This window comes from Erpetoichthys calabaricus, chromosome 5 (genome assembly GCF_900747795.2).
Source record: "Erpetoichthys calabaricus chromosome 5, fErpCal1.3, whole genome shotgun sequence".
NCBI lineage: Eukaryota > Metazoa > Chordata > Cladistia > Polypteriformes > Polypteridae > Erpetoichthys > Erpetoichthys calabaricus.
This window is the reverse complement of record NC_041398.2, coordinates 44,029,666-44,043,659: the sequence shown is the minus strand read 5'-3', so window position 1 is coordinate 44,043,659 and position 13,994 is coordinate 44,029,666. Positions and strand designations below refer to the sequence as shown.

The window sequence follows — 13,994 nt, the reverse complement described above, 5'->3', positions numbered from 1 at the left end:
CTGTGTGCTTTCCTCTTCCGGTCCAGAGAACCATGTAATGATTCACTTCTAACTTATCAGCTTCCTGAAGGGACAGAGTGGAGGAAGTTGGAGCTGTCACACTAGCTTTGGATATGCTCCTGAGGGATCTTCTTTTTTTTAACATTCATATCTCATTGTTGCTCATTTTATACTGTTGAAGCATTTCACATATGCACTATTGCAGACAAGATATTAGTTAGGATTCAGATGGGACTTAAAGGTTATTTGGAGGGGGAGAGGGAAACAGCCTTTAACACTAGAATTACCAAAGCCTACGAAAAAAACTTGTAAACCTGGCCCACCTTGAAAACAACAGTTTCAGATCGGCGGGAGCATGAACGCGACTGAGAGAATAAAACTCAGTATATAAAAAAAAAAAAAACCACTAACCTTTACAAGCACCATACATTTACTCTGGCTGTTACAGATTCAAATCAAATGTATGTTTTTATTGTATAATAGTACCAATAAGAGCAGCTCACTACTCAAAACGTTTATTTTGTGACGCGGAAAGGCTTGAACCCGAGACCCATTGATTATGACTCGGCAGCTCTTACTGCTGTACTACCAAAGCAGTTGTAACAACGACGTACACTAACCCGATTTCTTTTTCTTTGGTAATAGTCTTGAATAAAAGCGCACTTGTTTTGTTATACTTGTACCTTTTGTGAAAGTGCTTATTTGATATTTGGACTTAAGTCTTCACACATTATGCACTTCATGTCAAAATTTGTCGTTAGTACTAAAACATGAAACAAGTTTGTCTTTTAGGTACATATTCAACATTTCTGTCATGCTACACTTACATAGATCTTTGTAGACACGGAACACACATGAAATGCATGTGTTCCAAATAACAATATATTATTTACACTATACAGCTCCTGGTACCTCACTAACAGATAAACAAGGCTTGAGCTGGGAGAGTGATTTTTGCTGTTTCTGTGGCGGTGGGAGGATGGAATAGTATGCTGCTTGCGCTTATCGACACATTTACAAAACAAAAGATGCTGATGGAGAGATACATACGAATTTAAGGTGGGCCGGGTTTACAAGTTTTTTTGTAGGCTTTGGTAATTCTAGTGTTAAAACAGACTACTGTGCAGTATATATATATCTTTATATTTCATGATTTACTATGGTTTCAGAAATTAATTTAATCTGAATAATCAAATTCTTAATAAAGTACAGTATGTAAATAGAGTTGTACGATATGGATTTACATTGATAGTGCAATTATTTTTACACAATATCATATTCAATATACCTCAGTATGTACTCAAAAATCTTAGATTGAAGATCAGTACCATAGAGACATGTAAGTTATATACACGAGTCTAAAACCTGGTTTATTTTGTGACAATAATATGAAATATTAGCAAATACAAGTTTTTTTTTTGTTTCTTCAAAATTTTACAATTTCATGAATTGCTGTGCCTCAAAAATGCTCAAATAACATGTTTTTGCAATTTTTTTATGTCTGCTTTACTGAGACTGTATATGATTTTCCATTGCATGTATTCTGTTCAACATCTTGAATGCCTTACTAGTGTCTGTCTACCATTGTCTAACATTGCTGTCTCTCTCTCTGTGTCTAACATTGCTGTCTCATTCTCTGTTTCACATTTTTAAAAAAGGAAAGATAAAACTCTTGATTCATTACTGCTCTAATCACAAATCATAATATAGGTATATATGTATATATTGTATTGTTTTATGATTTACATCATTTACAATGGTTCCAAATGGTGTACTTGCATGCAATACAATACAGTTTATTTTTGTATAGCCCAAAATCACATAAGGAGTGCTACAATGGGCTTTAACAGGCCTAGCCTTTTGACAGCCCCCCAGCCTTGACTCTCTAAGAAGACAAGGAAAAACTCCCAAAAAAAAACCCTAGTAGGGAAAAAAAATGGAGGAAACCTTGGGAAAGGCAGTTCCAAGAGAGACCTTTTTCCAGGTACATTGGGTGTGCAGTGGGTGTCAAAGAGAAAGGGGTCAATACAATACAATATACAGAACAAAACACAAGTTATCCTCAATACAGTATAATAGTAAATTAAAAATAGTACAGAGCAGAATTTAACAGTAGATGATATCACATAATATGATTTGGATTTAAAAGTATATACATAATTTTACTTGTCTGTGAAGCTAATGTCACATTATATGACTTTTTGTCATGGACTTTGTCATATTTGCCTATCACAGTTGCTGATCTTGTTGCTGCACTATGTCAAATTACACGACTGAAAATCAAGGTCCATGTCATATTTACTGACTGAGCACTGAACTTCCAACACTGTTGTGCTCGCCCCTTTTTGTGACAACCAATAGAATGCTGCCTGATGGAGCTGGCACTTTATGAAGTGTTAATGGCTGCAACGAGTTCATCAGTAATCTCTGGTCTTCTATTTTTTTTTCCATTTGTTTATGGTATGTACAGTACAAGTCATCAAACAGGTGAGCTTCTTTCTGTGTGTGGGGTCCACTGCCATCTTTTTATTCCCACTTGCAGCATTTCAATATAGAGTGGAGGTGATGTGAAATGAAGCGTTGATGCTGTGCTGACATTGCTGAATTACTGGCCAGTATACTTATCTGATCACTGACAAAGTACAAGTATTTTAGGGTGTAAGTTAAATGTGGTAAGTCACTTCAGCTGTTACCAGTAGTTTGATCCATGCACATATGTTTGGGCCAAACCCAAATTTGTGCCATGTGGTGAATAGGTAGTCCCATTCAACCATATCAGATGCTTTTTCTGCATCCAAAGATAATATCATCTCTGGGGTGTTAGACTTTATGGGTGAATATATTGCATTAAACAGTAAAGATTGGAAGCTAAGTGTCTCCCTTTAATAAATCCAGTTTGATCTTGTGATATTTCCGTAGGAAGCACTTTCTTCATCCTTCTAGCTAGAACTTTGGACAGTATCTTAACATCGTTACTCAGAAATGAGATTGGTCTGTATGACGCACATTGTAAAAAATCCTTATTTTTCTTAGTTAAGACAGTAATTAATGCTTGGTGAAAAGTTTGAGGTAGAATTTTTTTTTGTCTCTGGCTTCTATAAATGTGAAATTCTTGAAACTCCATGAAGCCTGTATGTTAAATTGCATGAACATCACAATCACCCTTTCCAATGAAATGTTTGAAATGCCATGTATCCTGGATTTAAAATTGGTACAGATTTATTATACATACAAAATCTTTAAGATCGACTCAGCTATTTGTTCTGAACATTTTTTGAGTTTTTGCCTCATCCAATTAAACCCCAATGACATTTTTTAAATACCATATAGCTTATGTTTTAAGTTGGACCAACGCAACCTATACAGAAAATTTTATGAAAATCATCTTAGTTGTTTTTGTGTGAGTGGTGAAAAAACATACAGAGAAAGAAGATGTGATCTGAGGGTTGAAATGATGTCCTTAGTGTGCAAAATGGATAAATAACCGCAAATGAAGCCAAAAAAAATTTATGACCGACAGATGGTGGTACAGCTTTATTTATGTAGATTAATCCCCCTCCTGCCCACAGTCCAAAATGTTTTTTTATTTATTTTTTTTCCTGCTTCTACTTTCTTAAACATACAACACACTTCAGTCCTGCTTGCAACACTAAATTAAAATTACATCTTGCTCTGCAAAATATTTGGATCCTATAGGTCCCAATTGTTTCCCTTTGGAAAAGCATACTTCTAATTGTTAATCAAGTGCTGTTTAAACTTAATAAAAACTTTGCCAGAAACCATCTTATATTGTCAGATTTTCGGACAGCATCCATCCATGGTGTTACAATGGTTATCTCTCCACCATCACAAATCCATCATACTGTAATGAATTCCTAATTGTTCATTGTTTATGTGGAATTTATGTTCTCGCTACATTACTTAACACCAAAAGATGTGTGTGCCAAGTTAATTTGTAATTGCACGGCACTGTGGTGTAGTGGTTACACTGCTGCTTTGCAGTATGGAGGATAGGGTTTGTGGGCCGGGTCCTCCCTGTGTGGAGTATGCATTTCTTCCTGTGTCTGTGTGGTGGTCCTGTTTCCTCCCACAGTTCAAAGACATGCAGGTTAGGTGAAATTGGCCCTAGTGTGTGGTTGGGGAGTGTGCGCGCGTGTATTCATCCTGAGATGGTGGAGCTTCTAGTTTTGGGCTCTTCTGACAGGAAGAGGCGGATCCAGGTCGACAGACATCGGAAGTGGTTTCAGAGGTGTTCTAGCAGTCAGTCAGTTGGCTTGCAGGGTGAGGAAGAGAGAAAAGCAGCAGGACACCATACCAATCCCTGGGAGTGGTGGTAAAATTGCAGTCACTAGAGCCCTTCAGCTGTCCCCTATACGCAAACGTCTGACAACTTGTACTAAGCTAGTTTCCTCCTTGTACCAGATGCTGCTGAGATAGGTTTTGGCTCCCACAGCCCTGAATTGGATTAAGTTTTAGATTGTTGTATATTTGTATATGTATAGTGTAGCAGTTGAGGTTCTGATCCACCTCTTGAGCCCTCAGGTACCACTCCAAACGCCAGGTAAAAGTCCAAGACTCTTTTATTTTGAAATAATTACGTGCACAAAGCACCCTCCACTCCATACTACTCATATACTAATCAATACTAAGAATACAAATACCAATCCCAATCCCAATCCTCCTCTCCCAGACACTTCGCCACCCTACCTCCCAGCTCAGCTCAGTGTGTGGGCTTTCCCAGAGTCCTTTTATACTCCCTGACCCGGAGGTGTTCCTGCCCAATAGTCCACAAGTCCTTATTACTTCCGGGTCAGGGTAGAAGTCCTTTTCTTTAACCTGGAAGTACGTCATCTCTCCTGTTCACGTGACCAGGACGTACTTCCAGGTTATAGGGCACATACGAGTCCATGAGCCTCCCTACAGCGACTCCCGGTGGTCCCCAAGGTATCCAGCAGGGCTGTGCATAAAAACTACATAGTCCATGAGGCCCTGCTGGAATTCGGGGCCCGTCCATGCTATCGGGAGAGCTCCTCCTGGCGGCCTGGGGGTGAGGGCCGGAATATGAAGCCGGCCATCCATCACAATAGGTACATGTGCAGTGGATATCAAACACACACTGTTAATTTACCTTTGTTAATTTAAAGGCTTAAACCAAGACCTTGTCTCAGACTTTTTTCATAAGAACAGTTTTAACAGGCCATTTATCCCAAATGGCTTATCATTCCCCATTCAATCAACTTTTGTCAAATATCTTCAATCTGAAGTTTGACAGTCTCCCAAAGTGCTATTGTTCACCACACTTTTTGTTAAATTTATTCCACAAATCCAAGGTTTTCTTTCTGAAGAAAAATTTTCGAACATTTGTACGATTTTAATCCTAATTAAATTTTATGTGCCTTTTTGTTTCTGTTATTGAACTCATTTTATGACTAATCTTAGAATTCATCATATTAATTCTTAAACTGGTATTCATTATAGAATTAACTAATTTATTTTAGGCTGAGAAATGTTAAATGTATATGATCATATTTCTGGATTTAACATTAAAAAATTGGATAGAGGGACATGGCAACAAAAGTTAGTTTTGCACAAACCGTTCAGACTCATTCCATTTTTACATTTTTTTTGTGTTTTTCATTATTTTTTGTGTATGTTTTCTTTCTTTCCAATGATTCAAAACCTTCTAACTTCAATTTTCGCTTTAGTGGAAACCAGAATATTATTACTTGGTGCCCCAACCTCATAATTAAAACTGTTTTGCTGTATGTGTAACTGGCAGTAGCCATTCCAGACATGGATATTAGAGGTTAACAGAACCTGGTAGCAGACTGCTAAGTTGAGAACTCTGGGCTCAGAAATAAGTCTAATAGTTTTAGAAGGGTTTTCCTTCTTGTTCTTTTCAAACTTTTGAAAAGATACTATGAGTTTATTTTAAAAACAAGTGCTACTAAATTAACATTTATAAAAAATAATTTTAATTCACTAGTAGTTTCAGGCTAATATAAAATGTTAAATGCAGATATACAGTAAACAGTTTACACAAGAAACAAGATGATCTTAGTGGTCTTTCTTAAGCTGTTTACCTCTAACAGTAATTGGATGTGTCTTATATTAATAGCATATGCACTGTACTGAAAAATGTTAATTGATCCTATACACTGTACTCAATTGTAATCCAGATATGTTTGAAGTGAATTCAGCCTTCTTACTGTGAAGAATCTCTGTGGATCACACTAACCATACACAGTATTTCAAGTGACCTACAGTGCATTGTTTGTATTGCACATCCTTAATCACAATCAGAACTGAATCATGTTTAAGAGAAACGTTAAGATTGCATGCAGGATTAGACACAATCTGTTCTAAAGCAGTTTCTGTAACAACACTCAACTGTTTGGCTAATCAAAATGAAAACTCTGATAATCAAAACCATGTACACATGTTTAGCAGGCAAACAGGAAGTTCTTGTGGCAAATGTGAGACAGAAAACAACACAACCCACATCAAAGCTGTGGGTTCTGTCTAGCTATTTTGCTCTTTCTTTCTCGTTCATCTTTACATACTTCTTTTATTGATAAAGGGAAACTGACCTTTAGTTTAAGAAACCAGTAAAATATTTTGTAAGGAATGCAATCCCAAAGTTTCATCTTGCCAGAATTAAGATATATACAATCATAGTGTATGCTGTACTTGCCTTTGCTCCTTGAGACCTTGGTATAGTAGAATAGATTGTGTGCCTTTTTGATCTTTACAGCTTTTCTTTTTGGAGGGTTACTTGTGGCAAAGTAGTCTACTGAACAGACACAATGCATTCCATAAATTAGACTGTGTGACACTAGAGGGAGCTGTCGCTCCTCAAACCCCACAGACAAACGTCCAAGACACCAAGTAAAAGCACCAGAAATATTTTAATTTCTTTTCTTCTTAATAAATTGTACCTTCAAAGCACCTCCACCACCACAATATATAATCAATAATACAATTCTTTTCCTCCTTTCCTCCCCGCAGCTCTGTCACTCTACCTCCCAACTCCGGCACAGGTTGGTGGGTCTTCACCAGTCTTTTAAATAGTCCTTGACCCGGAAGTGCTCCTGTCCTTCTGTCCATGTGACTCAGTAGCACTTCCGGGTCAGGTAAAGACGTGTATTTTTCTTCAGCCCGGAAGTACTTCTGTTCTTCCGTCCCTGTGACTTGGGAGTACTTCTGGGCTATATGGGAAATAAAAATCCCTTCGTCTCCCTGCAGCATCACACGGCGGCACCCACGGTACCCAGCAGGGTTGTGAATCCAAACTCCCTCTCCCATGACGCCCTGCGGGAATCCGGAGCACCTCTATGCTGCAGGGGAGACGCCTTATAGTGGCCATCTAGTGGCATTGTGGAAAAAACTTCTTTTGAACTAAAGGAGCCTGATCTAGTGTGTGAAGCAGAAAGATAACAGATATAGTCAAACTTAATCTAATCTTATTTCAAACATTAGCTATGAAAATAGACTTGTTGAACAAGTGTGTGTTTTTCTGATTGTAAAATTCTTTTTGTAGAAACGAAATATGTGTTGTTATATACACTAGCCTTAAGTAGGTTGTTAGTTACTACAAGACTGCTGGTTTTCTAGGAAATCAGCTTTGAGTAATAACTCCCTGTTTCAGGCGTAGTCCACATGAACACAGGTAAATCTGAAAACATGGTTTTAGTTTTGAAAGATTTTCTTCAACTTAGAAACACCAAAAATATGCAAGTCTTATTGGGAATACTTGTCTTATAAGCCAAGAGTGCTATTTGTTTAGTAAATCGAAATACCAAAAGTCCCAGGAAAAAAACGAAATGAACTTCTTTTTATGGACTGAAAATGAAGTACATCTGGTTTTAGAAGTTTACAAATGAGTACAAGGTTGCCACGGCAAAACAGACTGAATCTCTTACCAAAATAAATACATCAAAATATTTGTGTTTCAAGACATAATGCACGTTGTTAGTTAACATAGTTAAGATGAGATCACAAGGGACAAAACTAAGGCCAGTGTCTGAACACAATCAGATGTTAACATTTTCACAGACCCAGCTTTTTCAAATTTATATTTTCAGAACAATTAGTTTTCAGTGGTTAAAGATACTATTTCAGTGTAAATGAAAAGTCAAAATGAATTAAAAAAAATGTTTTCAAATATGTCCACATTAGTGTAGAGTTTCCCAATTAGATACATTTTTAATTTTGCAAATATTTATCAATTATACTTCACAAGCAACTATTATATTTACAGTTACTTATAAGTTTAGATAATTTTTACTTTGGTTGATTTCCAGGTATAAACGGCTAAGTAATTGTCTCAAATTTGACCAAGCCTGCTCAGATGTGTATATTCTTGGATTTCACCCATTTTGCCTGGTAGTGCCATTGTTTTTGGGCATTTCACAATGGTTATTTTTTGTTTCTCAGCCATGTGATATGTAGGGTCTCATTTTTTAAATTGGAATAGTCATAAGTATCTCCTATATTCAAAAAACATAGTTAAGATGTTTAAGTTATTATTCATTGTCTGTCATTAGGAACAATAGGTGTAATTATTATCACAAGTAGATGCATTTTAGCAGACTGTGCTAATTTTGAGAAGATAAGCAAGGAGCCGAGTTTTGCGCAGGAAACTGCATTGAATCTGCTCAGAGTTTTGAAAGGAGTATCAATGTTGTATTTAAAATATACTTTAATTTATGCATTGCATTATCAAAATTTGCTTTCAGTCATAACTTGGTACCCATAACATTGAAGGGTATAGACAAGCAGCTTTCTGCACAAGATGACTCATTTTCTTTATACCCAGGAGTAATGGGTCTTCAATTCAAAAGCTCTATTCTGAGAGTATAATTCATTTACATACCTTATACCTTAATATTTAAAAATAAATTTCTTTCCATTTTGGCTGTCTGTAATAATGTTAGAAGCTATGAATTTTATGAAGTATGCCAATATTGAATTACATATATTTTACTGCTATATTTGTTTCGTGTAGATAACATTGTTGACCAGTCAGCCTGGCAAGCAAATTGTGAAGCAGTTGAAAGAAGGACTCCAGGATACTGACCTTGTTAGTCTCCGAAAACTTCAGGTAGTCCATTTGTCCAATACCTCTACTCATCCGCTAATGGATATGAACTGGAGTCCTCCGATTTTGTCTGGAGAAGTTGAAGACACTGATGGTGAGAACTTAAGAAATGTATAATAGTGTTTATACTGCAGTTGTACAAAAAGGTGTCTTAGCCAAATGCAATGGAAGATATAGAATAATAAAATAAAAATGTTAAGTGACTTGGTACAAAAAGCATCCCTATTCCTAATTCTTGTTTCATTTTCCTAAGTTTGAAAGTGAATTTCTTTGTCTCTATTTTCTGATTACAGAAATTATGTGAACATTCAGTTTTATATTGTGGAACCATATATGCATATTGGTTTAAATTGCCTCTAAATTACAGGGGTAGACAAATTCCAGAAAACCAAACTGCAAATTGCAAAGCCTGGCAGACTACCAGGTATTTTTTTAATCACAAACAATTTGATAAAAACGAAAGACTCAGTTCTTACTTGATCGAAGGTCACTGTATTACACCACTTGCGTGGCTGTGATTTGAGCATATGAGAAAAAAATAACATTTTCAGCCGAGTTGTTCATGGTATAATCCTCACTCCCAAAGCCCAACACTCCAATCCACCAACACTACAAACAACCCCCATACCAAAGGAATAGACCAAGCCATCAACATCATCCATGGAAGGGAGAGATGAACACAGTTACAAAAGTGAAATGCTATTGAACAGTGGCAATAGGTTCAGAGAGTGTGATTAGAAACAAAATAAAATGTCATACAAGGCTGTATCCATACCTGCAGTGGCGTTGTGGGGATAAAGTGGGTGGGCGATTATATCATGAACAAGTCCCATATGCACACGAGCCAACAACAGCCCCCTACGACTCAAAAGTGGCTGGGATATACTGATTTAGGTGCATGTGTCTGTGTAACTATCTCTGTGCTCAGGGCCCCTGATTTCCTGCCCAGTACCCAAGGCTACCAGCAAAAGCATTGTCCCCACTGTCTCCTGCATAACCAGATGCATAGAAGCCTTGTATTCTATATTAATGTCTTATTTTTAGTATTTTTATAGTTAAACTATAGACCATAGGTCTTAATTTTGTTATTAACAAAATGAAATGCTTTAGGTTTATTGTTCAGTGACCATAAAAATACTAAAATTTCCTTAAGATGCATACTTGAACTAATAAAATATATGCAAAAATATATATCCATAATACATACAGCATAAAAGAAATTAAGGTTCTTTTTATAATTATAAGTTGTCAAGTTGTTTTTTTCTGTAATGTACCTATCTGAAGCAAGGCTTAATTAAAAATAGTACTTTTCACCTTCTATTTAACAAAAAAAAACACAAAATATACAGTACTGTGCAAAAGTTTTACGCAGGTGTGAAAAAATGCTGTAAACAAAGAATGCTTTCAGAAATATAAATAATGATTGTTTATTGTTATCAATTTACAAAATGCAAAGTGAGCGAACAAAAGAAAAATCTAAATCAAATCAATATTTGGTGTTACTACCTTTTGCCTTCAAACCAGCATCAATTCTTATAGGTACAATTGCACAAAGTCAGGGATTTTGTAGGATTATAGTCAGGTGTATGATCAACCAATTATACCAAACAGGTGGTAATGATCATCAATGTCACACGTAGGTTGAAACACAGTCATTAACTGAAACAGAAACAGCTGTTTAGGAGGCTTAAAACTGGGTGAAGAACAGCCAAACTCTGCTACCAAGGTGAGGTTGTGGAAGACAGTTTCATGTCATGGCAAGATTGAGCACAGCAACAAGACACAAGGTAGTTATACTGCATCAGCAAGGTCTCTCCCAGACAAAGATTTCAAAGCAGACTGGGGTTTCAGTATGTGCTGTTCAAGCTCTTTTGAAGAAGCACAAAGAAACGGGCAACGTTGGGGATCGTAGACACAGTGGTCGGCCAAGGAAACTTAGTGCAGCAGATGAAAGACACATCAAGCTTATTACCCTTCGAAATCGGAAGATGTCCAGCAGTGCCATCAGCTCAGAACTGGCAGAAACCAGTGGGACCCAGGTACACCCATCTACTGTCTGGAGAAGTTTGGCCAGAAGTGGTCTTCATGGAAGAGTTGCAGCCAAAAAGCCATACCTCCGACGTGGAAACAAGGCCAAGCGACTCAAGTATGCACGAAAACATTGGAACTGGGGTGCAGATAAATGGCAGCAGGTGCTCTGGACTGATGAGTCAAAATTTGAAATATTTGGCTATAGCAGAAGGCAGTTTGTTCGTCGAAGTGCTGGAGAGCGGTACAATAATGAGTGTCTGCAGGAAACAGTGAAGCATGGTGGAGGTTCCTTGAATGTTTGGGGCTGCATTTCTGCAAAAGGAGTTGGAGATTTGGTCAGGATTAATGGTGTTCTCAATGCTGAGAAATACAGGCAGATACTTATCCATCATGCAATACCATCAGGGAGGCGTATGATTGGCCCCAAATTTATTCTGCAGCAGGACACGACCCCAAACATACAGCCAAAGTCATTAAGAACTATCTTCAGCGTAAAGAAGAACAAGAAGTCCTGGAAGTGATGGTATGGCCCCCACAGAGCCCTGATCTCAACATCATCGAGTGTGTCTGGGATTACATGAAGAGACAGAAGGATGTGAGGAAGCCTACATCCACAGACGATCTGTAGTTTGCTCTCCAAGATGTTTGGAGCAACCTACCAGCCGAGTTCCTTCAAAAACTGTGTGCAAGTGTACCTAGAAGAATTGATGCTGTTTTGAAGGCAAAGGGCAGTCACACCAAATATTGACTTGATTTAGATTTCTCTTTTGTTCATTCACTGCATTTTGTTGATTGATGAAAATAAATGATTAACACTTCCATTTTTGAAAGCATTCTTTGTTTAAAGCATTTTTTCACACCTGCCTAAAACTTTTGCACAGTACTGTATGTATATTCTCACACAATCAATTAATTTATTTTGGAAATTAAACACTGCTTAAATGTAAATATACATGTACTTATAGCTTTTAATCATTTTTAATCACTAGATGCACTCCAGCTTTTTTACTGTTAAAATATACATTTACTATATTTATGAAGGTGTGTTTTTTCTTTTTTTTTCCCGTTTCTTTCTTCTTCAGCTAGCTAGACATTCATATTATGGATTATCATTATAATTTATGTGTGTCAACTTCTCTGATTCCTTTCAGTTTCTTTAACATGAAGGCTAAGCTCTTCTGGTAAAACAAGCCTAGACTGCTTCTTATTTACACTGCTGGAAGTTTGCTTCCAAAAAAATAAAGGAACACTGCAACAAATTAATGTAAAGCTTAGAAAAGCTGGGGCTTGAAAGATTGGATTTTGTGATTGAACAATTTACCAATCATCGAGGGAGTCTTTTTTTTTTTTTTTATTGAAAATCGGTAGCCGATCGATTGGAGCATCCTTACTGGAAGGAGTGGTAGTTAACTTCATCAGTATGTATTGCATTCCATATGTTTTTATTTGGTATTCTTTGTTATACAAGCCTATTATTATTTGGTATTATCTCTCTTTACCATTCTCCAAGCCAGAAGTTCTTGAGTGTTTTTTTTGGGGGGGGGGGATTTACATTTTTCTTGAGCTTCTGTAAAGTCTTAAGTTCTGCCTTTGTCTAGTTATGCTTCATTGTAAACACAGTGCTACTTATAAATTATGCAGATGTTCAAGCCATTTGTATGTATGCTAGTTCTCGATTCATTGAGCCACAGTGTCTTTTTATACATTTTTCCCTCCTTCAAAAATCAGGTCACGCATTTTACCAAATTTCAAATAGAAATGTTTTTGATAAGCTTTGCATGTAGACTGGATGAAGTATTGCTAACACATGGTCCGTTTCATTTTTAGAATGTATGGTCTTTTTGGATTTTCATTTACCTGTTGGTAGGTCCTCTGATGTTTGGCTTCTTCCATCTCTTATATATATTTCTCTTCTGGTTTGTCCTGCTTCCTCTTCAAAAGAGGTCCTGCCCACACGCAGCTGACATGGCATTTCTCGATTGCTATTCGTCCTCTTCCAAACCCTTCCCTACGCTGCCTACAGCTCCTCTTCAAAACTGGTCCTGCCCACACGCAGCCAACACAGCATTTCTCAATTCCTATTCGTACTCTTCGAAACCCTTTCCCACGCTGCCTGCGGCTCCTCTTCAAAACCGGTCCCACCCACACGCAGCCGACACGGCATTTCTCGATTCCTATTCCTGCTCTTGCAAACCCTTCCAAACCCTCTTCCAACCATGCTGCCTGAGGCCTCCCATACACCCCCACGCTGCTTTTCTCGATTCCTATTCCTCCTTCGGAATACTGCGTTCCCCGCTCCCCTCTCATGACCCCATTGGTGTCACGTCACCGCCCTATATCTATCCTGACCGCGTGACCTTTCACTTCAGCCATGTGTGCGCCTGGGAGTCTTTTCCGTAGCCTGCTACAGGAAGGTACTCTGGCGACCATTGGCATTGGTTTTGCTCCTTGCTATTCGTTTCGCTCCTTCCTATTTTCGTTATACTGCGATGGTTGTTTCCTAAACCTTTGTTATAAAATGAACGACAGTATCCCTAATTTCCGCCAAATACTGCCTGTTATCTTCCGCGGTTCTCGAGCCCTCACCATTGCCTCTTCCATCAACAAACACAGGCTGTGGAACGAAATGAAAGTCCTAAAACTCACAAAAAATATGAGAGCTCTCGAAAGTGAAACTCAATTTGTTCAATGGCTTCTTCAAGTTCGGAAGGTAAAACTAGAGACAAGGCAGAACTACCTTCTCAATGTTTACCATAACAACAAGACCCAGTTGCTCAACTTTACGGCGATATTAATTTCTCGACTGTGACTCCCCAATAACTTGCTACAAGACCAATACTGAATGTCACAAACGACGATTCTC

The 13,994-nt window shown here is 37.6% G+C and overlaps 1 protein-coding gene across 1 annotated transcript in view; it reads left to right on the top strand.

The window, feature by feature from the left end:
- m1ap (meiosis 1 associated protein) overlaps positions 1 to 13,994 on the top strand; it is a 140,148-nt gene that overhangs the window by 27,762 nt on the left and 98,392 nt on the right. The window contains exon 4 of the mRNA XM_028803049.2: positions 9,008 to 9,194. Within this exon, the coding sequence (XP_028658882.2) occupies positions 9,008 to 9,194 (187 nt within the window). The remainder of the gene's footprint in view (positions 1 to 9,007; positions 9,195 to 13,994) is intronic.